The sequence below is a fragment of the Nuphar pumila genome, chromosome 7 (assembly GCF_984573655.1).
Source record: "Nuphar pumila chromosome 7, dmNupPumi1.hap1.1, whole genome shotgun sequence".
NCBI lineage: Eukaryota > Viridiplantae > Streptophyta > Magnoliopsida > Nymphaeales > Nymphaeaceae > Nuphar > Nuphar pumila.
Window position 1 is genome coordinate 5,298,777 of NC_143255.1, and position 22,189 is coordinate 5,320,965.

Sequence of the window (22,189 nt, forward strand, 5' to 3'; positions counted from 1 at the left end):
TTCTGACGAAGCTCGATGTCTTCGGCACAATGCCACTTTGGTTCTAAAAGGGAAAGTTCTTCCCAAAGTTCGGACAACCCATTGTAATATTCACGAATAGTTTTGTCTCCTTGTGTCATCATTCGAACTTTTTCTTGGAGGTTGCACACGTGTGCAATATCTTTAAGGGAATACATATTCTTAAGGTATTCCCATGCCTTATCGGCATGATCAAATTTGGCAAGACTTGAGCATTTTTTAATGTCAACGCTATTGATAAGCCATGACATTATCTTCGCATGAGATATTCTCCATTCTTTCCATTTCTTCTCGTATGAGGCAATAGCCTTGATTTTCTCTTCTTCCGATAGAGGGACGTCTTTATCTCCCTCCTTTTTAGTAAGAGATAGCTTAGGTTCCGAATCGGAACCATCCACAATCCCCCATAAGCCTTTTTCCCATATATGGTGCTTCATGATTGAAGCCCATGTTACATAGTTCGTATCGCTTAGTTTCATAGGTATGATGGTGACTTTATCATTGTCATCCATCGATTACAAGGAGAGAAAGAATAGGGATAGAAGAGAAACAAGAAGGAAAATGAGAAAGAAAGAAAAAAAAACAATACAACAAGATGTGAAATCTTCTCCAATGAAGTGATAAAACACTTCTCTTCAAGTGGCGAACACTTTTGCAAACGGGCACGGAAACCGAGGCAGCTTTTCCTCAAGATTTAGTACTTCCGCGGCTCTGATACCATGAAATGAAATGGGGATCTTCGAAACACTAGCTTTGATTAACAAGAGCAAGTGTCAAGAATGACACTAAAGCATAACCCTTAAAAAGGGTATAACTGGAAACAAAATAAAAATAAAAATGTATTCTTTATTGATATGAAAAACCAATTGCTTAAGAAGCATTGGAGAAAAATACAAGAGGGGCTGCACCCCTTTATATACACAGCTGAAAGAGGACTCAATAGAGCTGTTGGGCACAGTCCAACAGCTCTATTAAGAGCTGTTGGACTGTGTCAGTCCAACAGCTCTATTGCTAGTCAAGTCTGGACAGGACTTGACTAGCAACAGTCATTCTAGTTCAAACTGAACTAGATGACATAAAGACAAAAAATAAAAATAAAGGAAAAAAAATACAGAAAAGAAAGAAATTAAAAATGTATTTATATATATATAATAATATAATATTATTATATATACATATATGTACAGTTTTACATTTTAACACATTCCAATGAGCATATTGTTTAGCATCATTGTAATGAGATGGTTCATGAAATGAGTGAAGAGCTAGTAGACATGCTCAAAAATTTGGAGAAAAAGAATCATAAGATACAAATCTATTTGGTACTTTAGAGATACGATTTGATCTTCTTTGAGAGGTTTCTTCAATCGACTCATTTTGAGAGAAATTTTCAAGGGCGCAAGGTGGATTTCTTTCATTCCTTCTAGAGTAGACTTGGGTTTGTCTTGATACATTTTCTTCTAAATTTTGGTCATCATTTGGATGTTCAAAATGATCTTCTATGGGAGGTTCACTAGGATCAACATGATCATCTATGATTTTTTCTTGAGGTAACAAGTCAAATAAAAAAGAATAATCAATATTTTCATTTGGTTTATGCGAAAAACCATTTTCTTCTTCTAGGAATGTGACATCTTTTGAGATATAAAGTTTGTTTTTCAGTATGTCAAAACATCGATAACCTTTTTGTTTTTCGCCATATCCTAAGAAAATACACTCAATAGCCCTAGGAGAAAGTTTATCATTTTTGTGAGTGTTGAAGAAGAGAAGGGATGACCCGAACCCTAGGTAGAGAGGGGGAGAAGAAGAGAGAGAGGGAGAGAGAAGGAGAGAGACGGCTGTGAGAATAGAACTCGATTACTTACATTAATTAGGGCTTCTCTCTATATTAAATAGAGAGAGGCAAAAAGAAGAAATTACATGTAAGTCCTTATGAGGACAAAATTTCAGAAACCCTCTAATATAAAATAACTTAAGCAAAGAACCACCTATTTTCAACACTCCCCCTCAAGCTGGAGCATAGATATCAATCATGCTCAGCTTGTCACAACACTTTGAAAAATTTGGCCTAGCAAGGGGCTTTGTAAACATATCTGCAACTTGGTCTTCCGACTTTAGGTATTTGGTAGTAATATGACCAGCTTGAATCATATCTCGTACATAGTGGCAATCAACCTCAATGTGCTTTGTTCTCTCATGAAAGACATGATTGTTTGCTATATATGTTGCCGCTTTGTTATCGCACATCATGGTCATTGGAGAAAGAACCTTCACCTGGAGGTCATGAAGAACAGTGCAAACCCACATCAATTCAGCAGTTGTTTGGGCCATAGCCCGATATTCCGATTCAGCACTTGACCTGGAAACCACAGTTTGTTTCTTACTTCTCCATGAAATCAAGTTTTCTCCCAGAAACACACAGAATCCTGTAGTAGATTTTCTATCTATTACAGATCCAGCATAGTCAGCATCTGAATAGGCTACTATCTCCAGAGTTCCACCTTTCCTGAACCATAACCCTTTTCCCGGGGATGATTTTAGATATCTGAGAATCATTATGGCTGCATTCCAGTGTACTTCAGTTGGTTTGTCCATAAATTGGCTAACTTTGCTTACTGCTAAAGCAATATCCGACCTGGTCACAGTTACATATAATAACTTCCCTACTAGGGAGCGATAGCTTTTGCTATCAACAGGTTTTGACCCTTCTTCAAACAACTGAACTTTATGGTCCATGGGAATATTTGTTGGTTTAGCTCCCAACATGCTCGTTTCCTTTAATAAGTCAAGAACATACTTCCGTTGAGACAACACCATCCCTTCTCGGCTCCTAGCAACTTCTATACCCAGAAAATACCTGAGTGAACCAAGATGTTTTGTAACAAAGTGTTTTTGAAGATGAGCCTTTGTGGCTTCAATAGCTTTCACATCATCTCCTGTAAGAATAATGTCATCCACATATACCACCATAACAACTATGCCAGAGCTAGTTTTCTTTATAAAAAGAGTATGATCTGCTGCTGATCTATTAAAGCCAAAGCTTGACATTACTTCAAATAACTTTTGAAACCATGCACGAGGACTTTGTTTCAAGCCATAAATCGCCTTTCGCAATCTACACACCTTCTGACACTCCCCCTCAACCTCAAAGCCTGGAGGTTGTTGCATGTAAACGGTCTCAGATAGATCCCCATAGAGAAATGCATTTTTCACATCTAATTGGCATAAGCTCCAACCATGCTGAACAGCTACTGAGAGAACAAGGCGGATGGTACCCATCCGTGCAACAGGAGAAAAAGTTTCAAAGAAGTCAATTCCATATGTCTGAGTATACCCTTTCGCGACTAATCTAGCCTTGTACCTTTCAATAGAACCATCAGATTTGTACTTTATTGTATATACCCATTTACATCCAACAATGTCAGCATCTGCTGGGGAATCAACGAGATCCCAGGTATGTTGAGATACTAAAGCTGTCATTTCTTCTTGCATAGCCAGCTTCCAGCGATTATCAAGTGCTGCCTGTTGATAGTTCAGAGGAATAGTTTCAGCAGACAGGGCTGAAACAAATGACTTCAACTGATGTCCAATTCTGGCATGAGAGACAAAATGAGATATGGGATATAAGGTACATTGTCTTGTCCCCTTTCGTAGAGCAATAGGCCTGTTATCATCATCCTGGAGATCACTATTGTCAGTAGAACTTACCTCAGGAGAAGAAGAAGATGAAGGCTCTTGCGGAAGTGGAGCTCTACGCACATATACCAATGGAGGATTATTAAATCTGGAAGTGGATGAAGTTTGATTCGGTAATGGGGGCACAGATTCCAAAGGAAAATGAGGTATAGGTAATGGAAAAGACTCAGCTGGACCAACCTGCAGCGAGGAACTAGAAATAGAGTAATATGGAGAGGATTCCAGGAAAGATACATCCGCACTGACATACTCTCGGCGAGAAATAGGATCATAACATCGATAGCCCTTTTGATTTTTTGGATAACCGATAAATATGCATTTTGTAGCTTGAGAGGCTAATTTATCACGGTCAGGGCCAAGTTTGTGTACAAAACAAATACATCCAAATATTTTTGGTGATAAAGGGAAAAGTGGAGCATTAGTTTTTAGGATATGTAATGGAATTTGATCACCCACAGAAGACGAAGGCATGCGGTTGATCAGATAGCAAGCAGTGGTAATCGCATCACCCAGTATGACGCAGGAACATTGGATTGAATCATAATGGTCCTGGCAACATCAAGGAGGTGTCGATGTTTTCGCTCAGCCACCCCATTTTGTTGAGATGAATAGGCACAGGAAGTTTGAGGTTGGATGCCATGATCTTGGTAAAATTGTAACAAACCTTTTGATTTAAACTCGAGAGCATTATCAGTGCGAACAATCTTGACAATAGATTCAAACTGAGTTTTTATTTCAAGAATTAGGGATTTGATAATACTTGGAACTTCAGATCTTCCTTTTATTAAAAATACCCATGACAACTTAGAGAAATCATCAACAATAACAAGATAATAACGACACTGAGTCCTAGTAGGAATCTTACTAGGACCCCATACATCTGCATGAAGAAGTTCAAAAACTTTATTACTAGACTGACTCTGACTCGAAGGAAACGAACTTCGATGATGCTTGCCCAACTGACATGCCTCACACTGAAATGATGTGGTGGAAGGAATCTGAGGAAAGACCGACCGAAGCTTTGACAAAGAAGGATGACCAAGACGGCGATGCCACTGAACAGGATTGAATGAATGTTCCACTGCAGCATGGACAGTACCCATTGGATGATATAGGTAGTAAATTCCATTTTCTTCATAGCCTCCACCAATCTTCTTCCCCGTCAGCAAATCCTGAAAATGACAACCCATTGGATCAAATATTACTCTACAGTTTTGTTCTTTTATAAGACAACTAATAGAAAGTAAACTTTGAGGAAAATTTGGAGCATAAAGAGCATTTTTCAACTGTAATGAGGAGGATATAGAAATATTTCCCTGACCAACAACCGGGGAGGAGCTCCCATCGGCTAAGGAGACTCCAATCTGAGCCTTAATATCCTTTAGATCTGAAAAAACACGAGAATTGCCACACAAATGTCTGGATGCACCAGAGTCAATAACCCACTTACTATCAGTCGGATGAAGATGATTTCCGGTTGAATATGCAACACCAGCTACAGGAGGAGTGGAACTCAAAGGTCGAAGAGCTATGAGCTCATCATATTCGGCATGACTAAGGGTGATACTACTCTCATTTTCAGCACTATTCTTTTGTACATTTGTAGCCTCGATAGCAGTCACATTTGCTTTAGGAGTATATGACTTTAATGAAGAAGAGGTTGGCCGACCATGCTTATCCCAGCAACGATCTTCTAAATGTCCAGATTTTCCGCAGAATGTACATTGAAGTTTTCCTCTGCCACCCATACCACGTCCACGTCCTCGTCCTCTGATATTCTGAACATTTCCACGCCCATAACTAGATGGGACAACAAGAGCAGATGACTGAGTCACAGGCTGAGATTGTGGCAGAGAGATCGCAAGTCTACTCAGGCGATTGTAAGCATCGGCAAGAGTGGGAACATCTGATCCAGTCAACATTTGAACTTTTGCAACGGAAAAATCTGAAGAGAGACCTGTAAGAAAACGAGCAACCATGGTTTGTTCTTGATGATCTTTTTGCTTTGAGCAACATAGGGGCCTGTGAGCATTAAGTCTTTCAAACGCAGCTTTGACCGAGGCATAGTACTGGGCCAAGGTCTGATCTCCCTGTTGCAAATTATATATTTCCTGTTCGACTTGCAGGATACGACTCACATTCGTTTCTTGTGAATATGTGTCACGAAGATTGTCCCACATCAGTTTGGCTGTATTATAGTAGATCAATCCATCTGCAATATGGGGTTCGACACTATTCATGATCCATGACATAACTATGTCATTATCTTCATCCCAAGTAACATATTTTCCCAATTTCTCATTGGGTTCGCCTTCCAACAAAATATGTTTTCGACGATGTCCAGATACCGACATCATAAAAGTTCTGGACCATCTGGCATAGTTGGTTTCATTCAACCTTACGGAAGAGCCATACGAGAAGGGGTTGGCAAATGCTTTATATTCACCAATGTGTTCCAATTTGGAATCACACTTTAAAGTTTCAGCCATACTAACAAAATATTTCTGTTTCAGCAAAAAAAAAAATCTTGACAGATTTCAAGCAACCTAGCAGCTGTTCACAAAAAGACACCACGACAGTAAGGAACAGCAGGTCACACGAGGAGAATATTCCCCAGCACCACAGGAATCAAGCCTGCAATTTCCACGACAATAGTGGACAGCAGCCCACACACATGAATCTTGAGCAGCAGTCCACACACATAACAGTCACGCATCAGCTAGAACCAACGACCAGGAAAAAACTTTCACATAAACATGATGATTTTCAACACAGCAAAAAATGGTTGTTTCCACTACAGAGCTTCCGATGCTGAAACTAATCACGACAGCATGGGAAAAACAATCACGGCATCATGAAGAATCACGACTGATGTGGGTTTGATGCTGAAGTCACGACAACAGATGCAATCACGATAAACAAAATAATAACGACAGCATGAAGGGTCACGGTGGATGCTGAAATCACGACAGAGGCTTAAAATCACGACAGCAATTACTGAAATCATATTTGCAGATGCTGTAAGTCACGACAGCCACAAACACATCATGGCAGCAGACATAGCCATACGACAATAGGATCTGCTATCAGCTGCCACACCCAGGCGTCACGGCATGTGAGACACAAAAAAAATTACGACTGCCTGACCTGAGTACTCCCACGATGCTTTCTATGTTGTTCTTTAGGTCTGATAACAGATCTAGGCCAGATCTGTCATCAGATCTCAAAAAAAAAATTTAATCGACACCTGGTTCGAGGATGTAGATCACGCTCCTGAGATCAGATCGATCACGCTCCTGAGATCGCTAGCTTTGATACCATGTTGAAGAAGAGAAGGGATGACCCGAACCCTAGGTAGAGAGGGGGAGAAGAAGAGAGAGAGAGAGGGAGAGAGAAGAGAGAGAGAGAAGGAGAGAGACGGCTGTGAGAATAGAACTCGATTACTTACATTAATTAGGGCTTCTCTCTATATTAAATAGAGAGAGGCAAAAAGAAGAAATTACATGTAAGTCCTTATGAGGACAAAATTTCAGAAACCCTCTAATATAAAATAACTTAAGCAAAGAACCACCTATTTTCAACAGTGAGTTAGAACAAAGCATTTACATCCAAAAATTCTTAGTCTTTTATAATCGGGAGACATATTGTAAAGTTTTTCAAATGGAGAAAGATTTTTCAAAGAAGATGAAGGGGTTCTATTGATAAGGTATCTGAGGTTAGAACCGCTTCGGCCCAAAAGGATTTTGGAATATTTTTTGAAATTAATAAAGTTCTTGTGGTTTCTATTATGTGTCTATGCTTTCTTTTCGCAAGACCATTTTGTTGCGGAGTGTTGGGACAAGAACGTTGATGGCAAATTCCATTTTCTTTTAAATAGCTTTGAAATTCATTGGACATGTATTCTCCTCCCGAATCGGACCTAAGAATTGATAGATTTCCTAAAAATTAATTTTTGACCATTGCATAGAAATCTTTAAAGAAGGTGAACACTTCGGATTTGCGACTTAAAAAGTAAATCCAAGTAAATCGAGTGAAGTCATCAATAAAGACTACATAGTACGAAAATCCTCCTTTGGATAAAATAGGGGAAGGTCCCCATACATCGGTATGAATAAGTTCAAAAGGTCGAGTGGTGAAATAATTTCTTTGAGGGAATGGAATAGCTTTAGATTTCCCAAAAATGCAATCTTTACAAGTCATATGTTTGTCTTTACAAGTATTGTCCAAAAAAGGAAAAAGAGACATCTTTACAAAATTTGGATGACCAAGTCTCTCATGCCAAATTCCAATAGTTTTGTCCTTTATAAGATTGCAAAAAGACTTTGGAGGTAGAGTCAAAAAGTCCATAAAATAAAGATCACCCCTTCTATGGTCTTGCCCAATCAGCTTCCCTGACTGGAGATCCTGCACGGTGCAATCTTTGGGTGAGAAAGAGACTTGGCATCCATGATCAGTGATTTGGGAAACGGAAAAAAGATTTAGATTAATCTTTGGAACGATTCTTACTTTAGGAACGAAAAAGTTTTGAGAAGTTTTAAAATCAAGTGTTCCAATACTTTAAATTTTTAAAGATGTCCCATCGGCCGTTGAAACATAAGAAGATATGAGTTCGGAAAAAACATTAGAAAGAGAGTTTTTATGAGATGTCATATGAAAAGAAGCACCGGAGTCTAGTATCCACATACCTGGAGGTGATGAAGAATAGGCGATGGCGGCTCCGGATGTTGAAGAAGAAGTCTTGAGAAGATGTTGGAGAACTTCGGAGATATGATTAAGAGTTTCTTTGATATCTCCCTCTTTGGCACTTTCTTCTTCTTTCTTTGGAGAATTTTCTCCAACCGCGGTTACTTTTCCCTTAAGCTTTGGACAAACCGGTCTAATGTGTCCCGGTTCATTACAATAGTGACAAATCACTCCCTTTCTAGACCCATTATTTTTGTTAAAGTGAGGAGGTCTATATGCTTTTACATTAGATCCGGGCCTAGTAACGGCCAAAACTTCATCACTCTTAATGCTAAGGCCAAGTCGAGTTTCTTCTTGGCATATTTCGGCAACGACATCTTTAATGGGTAAGGCTTTACTTCTATGGAGAAGGGATGCTCTAACTTGTTCAAATTCCGGTAGAAGACCATGGAGAAATTGGAAAAAATGCTCATTTTCAATTTGTTCCCTTCTCAACTCAATATCTTCCGGAGCCACCCATTTAGGCTCAAGAAGAACAAGTTCATCCCAAAGAGGGGTTAAAGAGCTAAAGTAGCCTCGGACACTCATATCCATTTGTTTAGTGGAACGGATTTTTTCTTGACAAAAAAATTGTCTAGCAAGATCCTTTTGGGTATCCATACCCTTAAGGAAGAACCATGCCTCATTGGCTCTTCAAAATTTAGCAATATTAGCACAATTTTTGAGGTCCACATTGTTCATAAACCATGCCAAAATTTTGGCATGGTTACTTTCCCAATCCTCAACTTTGAATTGATGGGCATTGATAGCTTTGATGCGCTCATCGCCATCTAAAGCTTTTTCAATCTCATTTTCAATTTTAGTGAGAACAAGAGAGGGTTCGGAAGTAGTTCCCATAACAAAACCCCAAAGTTTCTTATCTCTTAGATGATTTTCCATAGCGGAGGCCCACATAAGATAATTGGACCCATTGAGCTTAAAAGAAAGCTCAACTTTAGAATCGCGTTCCATAGGTACCGAATAGTCTTCCTTTCTTCAAAAACTTGAGAGACACACGTCCCAAGAAAACCAAGAGAAGTCCGATCACCAACCTTGCTCTGATACCATGTAACGAAGAGGGGCGGAAGCACCAATAAAGCAAAAAACACTCTTTAAGAGTGATCACAAGAGCCAAGAACACAAACACTAAAAATGCATACAAAAAAACCACAAAAGGAGAAAATGACTTAAAGTCATAAGTTGGATATTATTGAAGAAAGAAAGAAGAGGGTGAAAACCCAATACCATTACAAGTATGAGCCTCCTCTATTTATAGAGGAGGAGAGCTAAAGGAGGGACCATAAAGGGGGCTCCCTTCTAGTCGTTGGGAGCCCCAACGGTCATAAATATGATCGTTGGGGCCCCAACGACTAGATGGGTGGGGCCCCTTATGGTCCTTCAAAAAAGAAAAATAAGAAATAAAAAAGGAAAAGAAAAAAGGGGAAAAAGAAATAAAAAGAAAAAGAAAAAAGTACATGGTAATTTACCAAAACACCCCTATCGGGTTTTTGGTTGTACAGAAAATGAAATACATTATGTATATATATACTTATATATATATACGTATGTATATATATAAGTATATGTATATATATATATTTATATATACATAATTTAACAGTTCCATTAACAAAACTCTAAAGCTTTTTCCCTTGATGTGGTTTTTTATTGTGGTAGCCCTTTATAGGAGATGACGGAGGTGGGTTCTCTTTCACCCATGCTAACAGTGAAGTGAATGTTTTAAAGTGGAAGACCAAAGCTTCAAGACCACCACCACAAATAAAGCACACCCAAGATGGTTTTCAACAATACAAGACCCCAAGGCTTTGATACCATAAAATGAAAAAAGATGTGCACACACAATGCCAACAAAGGGCTACACAAATGCACAAATATGGTCTCTAATGAACCTATTACAATCTTATAAAAGAGATATCTAAACTATAAACTTCAATAGAACCCAATGTAAAAATAATGATCTTTGTATTCTCAACAAATATGCTTAGAAAAACATATCTCTACATTTACAAGAGGCTCTATTTAGTGAGCAATACATGTCCTTCAAAAAGGAGAAAAGTGAGGCAGTCCACCAGTCATTGGACTGCTCTCAATCAGTGAACACTGATTTACTTACTAAAATAATTAGAAAAATAAAAAACAAAAAAGACTACAATCCCTAGTGGACTGAATATATTACAATACATAAAAAGACCAAAATACCCCTGATATACATATATGTATAAATATATGTTTATCAAGTATATATACATACTTGTGTGTATATATATATAGATATATACAATGTATTTTAACACTACCTGCTAATGAGCCCATCTTTTATATGCAGCTATAGAGAGTTTAATTTGTCTGACCACAACCTTAGTCCCAGTGTCATACATTTGCCAGGTTATCAGTTTGTACTTGGCAGGGCCTACCTCAACCAACTTGTAACTGTTCACCATATTATTTGTTACATTTAATAAAAAGGAATTTCAAGTTATAGGGGAATGACTATGATCACTCAATGTTGTCTGGCTTTAGTGGTGGTTTGATGGCTTAGCTGATGTCAATCATTAAATCGAAACTGCCCACACGTGCTCCGCCTTCTTGGTTAGGGTAACCATGGTTTGTCACCTGACATGGGACTGCCACAGTTTGAAACCTATGGGGGGAGTTCCTTGATGCAAGCATGAAGCTGGGTGTATCCCTGGTGGGCAGGGGCAACCTGAATGGTTTTACCAACTGGAGGCCTGCCAATGTGCCGTCAGTGATGGGGCCCTGCCCAAAAAAGGAAAAAGATTAATTTATTGGAACTGCTTCACTTAATAGTTCCATGTGTTTCTCTCCTGGTGGTTCTTGGTTTCCATTTTTGGGTAGGACGTAGTTTTCAATCTTGACTGGAGGAAATCCGTAACAGGTTATCAACAGAAGTTTATCTGCTGATTACAGGGGAAGCCCTTCAAGCAATTACACTGCCAGACACTCTTTGAAATACTTGATGCCTACATTACAAGATGTGGAGGAAGAATCTTGGGAAGAACTTGATAATAGGGAGATGAGCAATGGTGCGGCCTCATTGCGCTGGTTGGTGTGGGTACGTGTTTTTTCAAATACGTTCTATTTATTTAGTGTGCAGCTGAATTTTGTAGTCCTTATGCTTTTTGTGCATCTGAAGCTAATTACGATCATAAATCAAGGGGAACTCTTTATGTAGCTCAGTTAGGTATCTACACACACATACATGCACATGCGTTCAGAGAGAGAGAGAGAGATCATGTGTATATAAATGGACTTAACATCATGTCAAATCTGTAATTGCTCTCTCAAACTGAGTCAATGGTGATTAAATTGGAGATATGTCTGGTCTTATCTAACTCAACCAATATATTGATACCATGGCTTGTGAGAGTAACTACTACCAGAGAAAAACGGATGGCAACATGCACGCACATGCCTATATTTGCTTAATCAAACTAATCAGAGCTTGTTAGTTATGTGCATTGTTAATGCATTCATATCAGTGTTTTCTATTTGTCTGATAACCTCATGTGACACCCATTGAGTTCGTGCCTTTTTCAGCCAAAGATTGATGACAGCTCCAGAGAAAGCTTGGCTGATTGCCCACGCATCTCAATCAACCCGACTCCATCACTTCTGAATCTTCGAGGAACTCAGGTCCCTCGAGAAGCATTTCCCAACATTGTGTTGGACGATCCCATTGTTGAAGATATTGATCCAAAAACATGGGCAGTATGCAATGCAGCCCCGAGATTAAGAATCCAAGCTGCTCCGAGCACTTTCGAATTGCCAATAGCTGAAAAGTTCAGGTTGGCCTTTGAAGAGAGGGATGCACGTTTGGCACCGAAAAGAGCCAAAAATGCACGGCAGCACAAGAGACGTGCAGAGAGAGAGAGGATGATGTCCAATATGGACGCAAAATCATTAGCTCTTGCTTCGAAAGCCAAGTTCCTCAGAAATCTTACTTGATTGTCTAGTTGTAAGCTGTTGTGTATGATGTAACTATGGACAGTGAACAGTTTTGTATCAGGAAATTAAACTGTTTTAAGCCAAGTGTAATAGAAAATCCTGTTAATTTGTTAATGGTTCTGCAGATCATATTAGCTTTAATCTTCTAGAAAAGAATCCTATCATGGCAAACTTGTTTTGAGAACACGTATGGGAAGTGTTGTATTCACAATCTAGTTTTAGACAGTAGACCAAGTTCCTTTCTGTACATATCCACAATTGATCTCATCCATAAACTAACTGTTTGGAAACTGGTACTCACAGAATTTATACATTTGGAAAAGTGGAAGCTACCAAATCCAGGATCTGTTAACTGCCAGCATACTGCCTGTAGGAGGTGGTAGTAACCAAATCCAGGATTTGGTGTAAATTCAAAGAGACGTCTCACTTCCTTTCCTAAATGCATACACTCCCATCTTAGCCGCCAGTTTCCAAACAGTTACAGCTAAGGTAGTTTGACCGAGTTTTTACTAAATGTGTAAACTATCCCATATACCAGTTTCAGAACAGTGCTAGTGGCTCATGTATTAAATAAACGAGTGCAGCTCTTCTTACCGTTGCCTCTTTACCTACTCTGAAAACTGAACCTCAAACCGGCACTAAAGTTGCCATGGCATTGACCATCTCAGCTTTTGTAAGTCTTTATTTCAGTTATGTAGGTTTCTTTGGTTAACTCTTCTGGGTGAAAGTCCCGTTTGAAAAGATCAAGGATGGATGTGTTTGGGGGTTGGCTTGATCAAGATGGAAATCTTTCAAAATCTCATGTAGCATACGGTGACTTTACTTTCTGAAGGCGTAGGCCCAAGGTTAAGCTTACAAATCCAGTCCATCTGGGCCATTTCACATGTCATGAACCACACACACGCACACACACACACACACACTAGAGCGGTTCCAGGGAGCGGGTATATGCCAGCTTGCCACGAGTAAAGTTTTTGAGAAATGGGAAAATGGGGAGAATGCCTCCCCATTTTGCCCTCACAAAAAAAAAAAGAGCTCTCTCTCTCTCTCTCAATACCATCGATGGCCATGACCCACCTTCTCCATTGCCATTGCATGACTCAGCCCATCCTTTCCTTAACTGAAACTCCAGAATGTCATCCCCATTTCATCGTCTGCAACTCTTCCCCTCTTTCCCAAACATCAGCATCATCATAACCATGGCCACCATCATCATCATCATCGCACGGGCGGTTGATTCAGCTCAACCGGCCAGACTGGTTCTCTGCCAGCCGGTATTCCGGCAACAATCGAGGGAGAAAAATTCTCTCTCTCTCTCTCTGTTGATTCAGCTCAACCGGCCAGACTGATTGACTCAGCTCAACCAATCCGGCCTGCAGGGAAACAGTCCAGCCGGTTGAGCTGAATCAACCGAGAGAAAATGTTTTATTGAAATCTCTTGTTTTTTTTAATGTGAGGGAAAAATGGGGAGGCATTCTCCCCATTTTCCTATTTCTCAAAAACTTTACACGTGGCAAGCTGGTATATAGCCATGGCACGTACCCGCTCCCTGGAACCGCTCTCCACACACACACACACACGAGTGAAAATAAATCAAATGAGCCTGAACAGTTCAAGAACGTAAAATGGACAGAGTATGAGGCAACTATTTTTATTGTTGTTGGAATCATCCAATATAGCGCAAAGTATGAATGTTAATTTCATTTTACAACAGAATCACTGTAAGACCCAAACAGAAGATGTTAAAGAACATTTAATTCTCAGATCCAAGCTAAAAGTCCAGCAGACTTGACATTTTTGCCAACTTGCGCAACTGCCAAAATTAAAGAAACAGAAAAAGAGAAAATGAAAAGGAAACAAAGTGGGCTACAAAATTCTCAAGTACTGGGGAAGTACCAACAAATATATGAAGCATGCAAGACAATTTTATTTATAACGTTCTATTTAACGCCACAGCTTTGATCTCATAGCCATGCTTCCCAACTCATTGAAAAAATTAAAAAGGTAGAAGCGCTTGCACAGTTTTCCTGGCAAGACACCGTAGTCATTAAACTTGAGAATTGTTCACAGCAAAATAAAATGAATTTGTACTTAGTAGATTGTTTTAGAAACTTAAGTCGTATGAATCGTATTAATTGTATTATAAACTTAAGTCATATGAATCGTATTATACCTTAGTTCTAGATTGAATAAAACAGTGTAAGGGTTTACATGCATCCATTTTGTTGCTGACCAGGGGCGTAGCTAGGATTCATGTGAGGGGGGGGCAAACAGGGGTGTAGAAAAAAAAAATATTTGTGTGATAGTCGGGGGTTCGGGGGCATTGCCCCCGAAAAAAAAAAATTTGAGATAAAATAAAAAATGGGTACAATTATTAATAAAAATCTATTTCATATGGACAAATCAAACTATTTGCTGCAGTAAGTGCTGGGCTAGGACTGGGCTGGGCTAAAAAATGGATAAAAATCTATTTCATATGGAATCAGGGCAGGGCTAGGACTGGGCTTTTAAAAAAAAAAAAATTTAACTGTTTGGGGAGGCAGCCCAGTCCTGCCCCCCCCTAGCTACGCCCCTGTTGCTGACCACTTGCCTCCCTGAACGACTGGGCAACCACCTGTATAGAACAATAAATATGTTAAGGGCACTATAAGTTGAAGAGGATATCCATGGATCTTACAAATATAATAGCTCAAAAATATGATGCATCAGACGAAAACTTGATTGTCTAGAGTACCAATTCTACATCATCTATTAACTATTACACTAAAGATCGGATCCGCAGATAACATGCTGTAGATCTATTGAGTTCATAACAAGTCCTGACCATGCAAACTTGATGAGTCTAGTGATGCATCTGGATGCATGCCCCAAAAAAGTAGAGCGTCTCCCATTCGCGGCCGAACAGAAATCCCAGCTTTGACCCATCCAGATAGCTCATCCCACCATGGGACAGAGCTGCTGTTCACTTTGGAATTAGGAAACACAGTCTCCCCGCCTTTCTCAACATCTGAACTGCACCATTTCAATGTCAAGTATTCATGCATTAGATACAAAATTCATGAAGCGGATCCGATAAAAATGCTTTTTACAGTAAATATGTGCATGTGTCAACGTGTGAGAGCATTTGCATTTGGGTCTTTGACTCATTATCTGTTTCCAGCCTCTCTCTTTGAGAAATGACATAATGCTTCTGTTTCTCTCAGATAGGGGAACTGCAATTTCAGCTATTAGGAGACCCATCAGCATCCTTTGCTTCCTTCCGGAAGTGGAATGATGGTACTCACCCTATTCAAACATTTCCTATCTTGAGTGGATTTGCACCTAATAAAAGATTAAAGAGTACGGTGTGGCTATTCAATAAAAGGCAGCCAAAGTTATTCATGGCTTCTAATAAATTGGTATTATTGAGTTGACTATGAATATATCTGTGCTTGTTTTTGTATATATGCAGAGGGAGAGAGAGAGATGCATACAGATACATAAGCATTGTTGCCATGCGTTGGCCACCATTCACAACGTGAACTCTATCGTGAAAGTAATCGTAGTGAGCTTCATATTTCTGCCCAACTGCATAGTGAAGAACTTGAAGCCCCTCCCCATTTTCTGTAATTAGAGACCATATGAGCTTCATTTAACATAATTACAGGGTATAGAAACAGTGAAAACAAACTTTTCACATGGATGCCTACGAGGAAAAAGATACAGCTGTTCCTCATTGCCCTATTCTGATGTTCTCTTGGTAGGAATTTTTTAGTGTAGTTTGTTTTTTATTTACAGGAAATATAAATTGTACAGTTCTCGGTATTTAATTTTCAATTAATTTTTTTTTATTTTTTTTCGTTTTTGCGACGGATTAGCGACGGAAACATCCGTCGGTATGTATATAAATCTAGCGACGTCTTAGCGACGGGCGTAAATCTGTCGTCAAGCCGAGGTCGTCATTTAGTACCGGCGGATTGACAACGAAATAAAGCGCTCGTTAGTCTGTTGCAATTAGCGACGGACCTGGCGACAGATTTATTCCGTCGTCAGTTAGCGTCGAAAAATTCGCGACGTAAGCATACTGTCGCCTCATCGTCGCTAATCCGTCGCTACGCTTGTTAGCGACGGAATGTGGTCGTCGCTAATCTACTGCTTTGTTGTGGTGATACTTGCTCAAATTTCGGTCTAAGATCATGAAAAAATTAAAAGAAATGTTCATTTTCAATTTTTTCTCTTCTTAATTCAATATCTTGAAATAAATGCAGAAATATGGATCTCATCAATGGCACCAATACAATCCTATATTTACTAATTGATAAACATAACATAATTAACATTCAATATAATATATATTTAACTATATAAAAACTTGTTGAGAAAAATAAGTTACTGCATTAGAATTTATTTGAATTTTTATTGGTGTTGTTGATGTTGTTTGTCTTAAAAATTCTTGATATAATTTCGATACAACAGTCAATATTTTTTTTAAAATATCAGCTAATTGTTTCTCGATATCTAAAAAATCATCCACCGATCACACAATTTTGTACATTATGTCAACAAGTATTTAAAAACATTACAACTTGTTCTTTCAACATCACATTTCTTGAATTTGATAGTAACCCTCTATCCTGTAGAAAGTGACAAAGATGAAAAAAAACATCAACAATTATCCATAGTTTATTATCATATGAAACATTTTTCTCTCTAATGATTCCATTAACATAATGTTCCCTGTACATATCGCTATCTAGTCCAGGTGTCTCAATTATACAAGTATTGATTATCCAATTTGTAAGCATTGAAACAACTATTACAATCCTTGCTGCTATACACAAAAATTCAAGCGAGACATTTCTATAATAGTTTGTACAAACAAATGGAAAATTATATTCATATGTAGCTTAAAAAAGACACTTTGGCCAAAATGACAAAGTGAACAAATCATTTATACGTGTATGAGCACATATGTGAAGGAATTAATGAACAACAAAAAAGCATCCTACAACATAAATCTAAGCTAATTTTGATATTGCTTTGTAGTGTTACCATCAAGGCTATAAATAAATTACAATTCTCGTTCTCCAAACAATGCCATTGAGTAGAAATCGCAACAATATTTTGAAATATCTAGTTTTTGTGAAAATTTGTGAACTAGATATGATATGTAAATGCTATTGGAAACCCTGTTAAAGTGATTTTAACATGTTAATATCACTAATATTTTTAGAATAGGTGATATTTATAAAAATATTATGCTTTTAAGTATAATATAAAAAACCAGGATATAAATTACAATATTCTCAAAATATCCACAAATATTTTTACTAGATTGTGGTTTAAATCCGTCGAGGGTCACAAACCTAGGTAGAAAATAGGAGGGTTAAATCCGAGATCTGTCCATATGAAATACTACGATTTCAGATTGTTGGATCGCCTCGTGTCCCATCCAATCAAGCACCCCCATTCTCATATAAATAATGTCCTCTTTTAAGTAGGAAAAGTTTTTATTGACCAGGTTAAAGGAAAATGTCCTCATCACTCAACGCATATTGGCAGGTAGGGATGGCAGTGGACCGGGGGAAAGCAGGGCCCCGCCTCACCCCGTTTGGACCGGGGATGAAGGGTATGAAACGGGGATGGAGGTGGGGATGAAGGTTTCCATCCCCATCCGGGGGTGGAGGCGGGGATGGACGTGCACTTTTCCCCGCCCCGTCCCGTCCCCACCACGATCCCCGCCTCATCCCCGTTTGAACCCGGGATTGAGGACATGAAACGGGGATGAAGGCGGGGGTGGAGGATAAAATCCATCCCCGCCGGGGGTGGAGGATTCCATCCCCGCCGGGGGTGGAGGATAAAATCTTGAGGCGGGGCGGGGGTGGAGACCTTGTCCCCCGCCCTGCCCCACCCCACTGCCATCCCTATTGGCAGGTCCCCAATTGGTAAGATTTTGGAATTCCCTTTTGCTCACAAGTGAGTACACCCAGCTTCAACCTTGAATGAGAAACACTTTTCACAAATTTCAAACTATGGTTGTCTCATGTTAGATGGCAAGCTGTGGTCGCATATATTCAGATACATACGACCACATGACGTTTACTAAATCTTACACCTTTTGCAATAGATCAAACCTCAAAAGATGCGATTAAACCTATTAAAATGACTGCAAATGAACCATTAAAACCACTTAAGTACTATTTAACTTAAATTGGACCACCAAGTCTCATATGTGGTTAGGATTTCATGGTCTTGTTGCCATTTTAGATTCTTCAAAACATTGTCTAAATATTAAAATCTCTCAATCTAATACATATCCTCATAGACTATGAATATGGCATCTGTACAGTTACATTCACATGACATTCCATACAAATGTAAGAAGGTTAGTGGGGCTACTAAATAGCATAGTATGGTAATACTTAGGGCTGAGAAGTGATGAACAACTCACTGTTTGGCTCAGCTCGGCTTAGAAATTGAGCTTGGTGAGACCAGCTATCAACCAACTCGTTTAGAAAAATGAACCGATCACGAACATGGCAGGTTGGCTCAGCTTGACTCGTATAGGCTTATTTTAGATGCTATATATCTATAATTATGTATTATATAGGGGTGTCAATGGGTCGAATTTGACCTGGACCAGAACCATACCATACCCTATAGGGTCAGGATTTGGTGATAAATAAGAAGGTCCAATTAGAATCTGGGTAAGGATCTAATTAATATATGGAGGCAGGTATGATTTGTAAAATTTCATACCAGACCCAAGCTCGACCAAAGTTCCAACTAAGATCTGTAATTTTTTCAATGCAAAAAAGATTATATATATGGGTCTGGTTCATGTATCCATATAGGATTCAGGTATGGTTTCTCGTGGTGGGTCTGATTGGACCGTCCAAACCTGGTACCATCATCTCAAATTAGGTTTGGGTTTGGTTTCACCTAAGTTCGAACCAAACCCGACCCGGAGCACATTGCCCTAGGAGCACCTACTCCCACATAGTAGAATTCATAGTTGTAGGTTGTATCTTCTCAAAGATATTATGGATGTAATCAACATAGTTTATTTGATAGGAATCATGTTTTGGATCATGTGTTTTGGACATAAAAATAGGATTTTTTAAGTCATGAAATTTTGATACATTTTGAGCCATTGATTTTTAAATGTCTTAAAAAACCTACATGTATGCTATAATCACATGATCCTAAACTTATTTTCAAATAAATAATGCTTATAAATCATCTCTAGGGTCTGATCAACAACAAAAAGTTCATGAAATTTGAAAATCTGAAGCTTCCGTTACATGGGAAAAGGTGATTTTGGAGCACCCTATCATTACTAATTAATATATATGAGTAATGCACTTGTTCTGCTCCATTTTATCATTCTGCCCTATTTGGCTCCTTCAAAACTTTAGTTTTTGGTATTTTTTCTCACATCTAACATCGTAGATGTGATTTGTAGGTTTTGCTTAGTGGGAACGGGCTTTTGGATCATCAGAATCTGACATGTATACAGGCTTTTCTGGTGATCCAAAATCAATGGCTACGAAGGCATCAATTTTCTCAGCTCATAAAAATACATTTTTTCATTGCATAATCCAAGATTTGATTCCCACTAAATCGAGCATGTTAAACACATCTAACGGTTCAGATCTATCATAAAACACTTTAAACTATGGGGCCTAACAGGGCAGAACGAGAAAAGAGGGCCTAATATGTTCAGTTCTCTCTCTCTCTCTCTTTATATATATATATATATATATATATATATATATATATATATATATATATATATATATATATATATATTATTTATTTTATTTATTTTTTATATTTATATTGTATCTTTTATATATTATCAAGCTTTGAAAAACTTAAAAATAAGTTTTTTTTTAGAATACAAGCCAGTTCGTGATTAGCTCATAAAGCTCGGCTGATAACAAGCCTAGGTTTGGCTCATGCCAAGCCCAAGCAGGGTGTACCCTTAACAAGCCCAGCCTGAACAGCTCAAGCTCTGCTCATTCCGCTCGATTACCAAGAGTGCCAAAAATGACACGAACTTGGGTGACATTTCAACCAAAGAAAATCAGTTGCAGTCCCCTGTACAAATTTGATTTTCGAAGCCTATTAAGCCTAGCTCTAGTGATGATGTTCCAGATCTGGGTCCATATCTGATTCAGGTATCACACGCTATGGAAATATGAAGAGATAAGGACTAAGCCAGACATTGGACATGACCAGACAAATCCAGAACCAGATTGACAATAAAAAACACAAGCATCAGAAATGAAACAGTCCTGAACCCTGGGCAGAAACTTAAGGCATTGAGTGCACATTTGGAAGCAAGGAAAACTCTCATAGCAAAAGAAAGTTTTGCCTATGAGAAGTTTTCCAAAAAAAAAATTTGCTTGTTTGTGTAGTATGAGAAAAACAAAGTGAGAAAATATGAAAAAATTGCCAGAGGTGAGATGGGTGGTGGTGATGGTGGTGTTTAGTGGTGAGATGAATGGTGGTGGTGGTGGTGGTGGTGGTGGTGAGATAGTGGGTGGTAGTGGTGATTGTAATAACTGCAAATTTTTGCCATTTATTTCAATAAAATAAATACAAAATTTGTGATTCATTTAGTGTATTAAATAGTGAGTAATCTAGATGCACTGCAAAAAAAAGTTAATAAACAGGTTTAATTTAAAACTATGAGTTAAATTTACAAAAGAAAGCGAAAGCCAAAGTTTGAATTTCATGGTCAAGTTAAATTGAAACAAGCAAGAGCTATTTTAGAAAGCAATTTAAACCAAATTTGGATATGAGTGTCCGTTTGGGACAAAGTAGACCCAATGAGTGGGGTGCCCCTTATGATAATTGAATCCCCATGTGGATTTGGGCCCACTTTCAAATAGAGAAGGATCCAAGTAAGGTGGGACATCCCCACCTACTTGCCTTATCCTTAACAAATTTCAAAATATATTCTACATAAAGATAAAATAGGTAAAGATCCTAAGATTTCTAGGGTTTTCTAAAGAATGGAAGGGGTAACTAAAGAACTTAAGGGTGGTTGCCATATGAAGGTTGGGCTGAGATCCTCACCCACTCTCAACCAACGTCCGAGGAGACTCTATTTAGGTAAGAAATGTATTTAAGTGGAAAGTAAGAGAATGCCTAGATGAAGGAAGAAGTAATTTTGTGAGTAGGTGACATAATTACCTTTCTTCCAAGTTATCATAATTGGAAGCACTCATTTGAAATCTGAAAAATTTTCAGATTTCTCGAGTAATTACCTAATCCATGCAAGTGGGGAGATGAGGGGTTATAATGGTGACCCTCCACACACCACTCCTATTCACTCTCTCCTTTACTATTCCCTCTTCTTTCTTGTCTTATTTTCTTTTTTGTTGCTTTCCCTCTTGCCCTCCTTCTTCCTCACCTCTTTCTCCCACGCGATGGTAGATTATTAGGTTGGGTACAACGGCCATGACATCATGCCTCTCTTTTCCTTCTTGTTTGGATAGTTGGTTCATCGACTGAGGTAGGTGCTCAAAGGCTTTTACATGTACATCATGCCTAATGGCGCATGAGCACTGTATGTGTTCAAGTATGCGTTTGACTACACACATGATCTAGATTGGATGTAGATCATGGCTGAAATAGAATCCATGAACTGTTCTTGGAATCATGTACCATATATCAAGGAATCAACTCGGTGATATTCATTGAGCAGAAAAAAAAAACATGATTAGTTTTCTGAAATAAGTTCCTAATTTTGAAAACTAGCTAGCGGCCGTGAATC

General features: G+C 38.6%; 1 protein-coding gene across 2 annotated transcripts in view; it reads left to right on the plus strand.

Moving 5' to 3' along the window:
* LOC149830958 (uncharacterized) overlaps positions 1 to 12,552 on the plus strand; it is a 34,152-nt gene extending 21,600 nt beyond the window's left edge. For both annotated transcript variants that reach the window (XM_090011943.1, XM_090011944.1), the window contains exons 5-6: positions 11,386 to 11,530; positions 12,016 to 12,552. In XM_090011943.1, coding sequence (XP_089868069.1) covers positions 11,386 to 11,530; positions 12,016 to 12,423 — 553 coding nt within the window. In that variant the 3' untranslated portion in view covers positions 12,424 to 12,552. The remainder of the gene's footprint in view (positions 1 to 11,385; positions 11,531 to 12,015) is intronic.
* Positions 12,553 to 22,189: the final 9,637 nt, after the last annotated feature.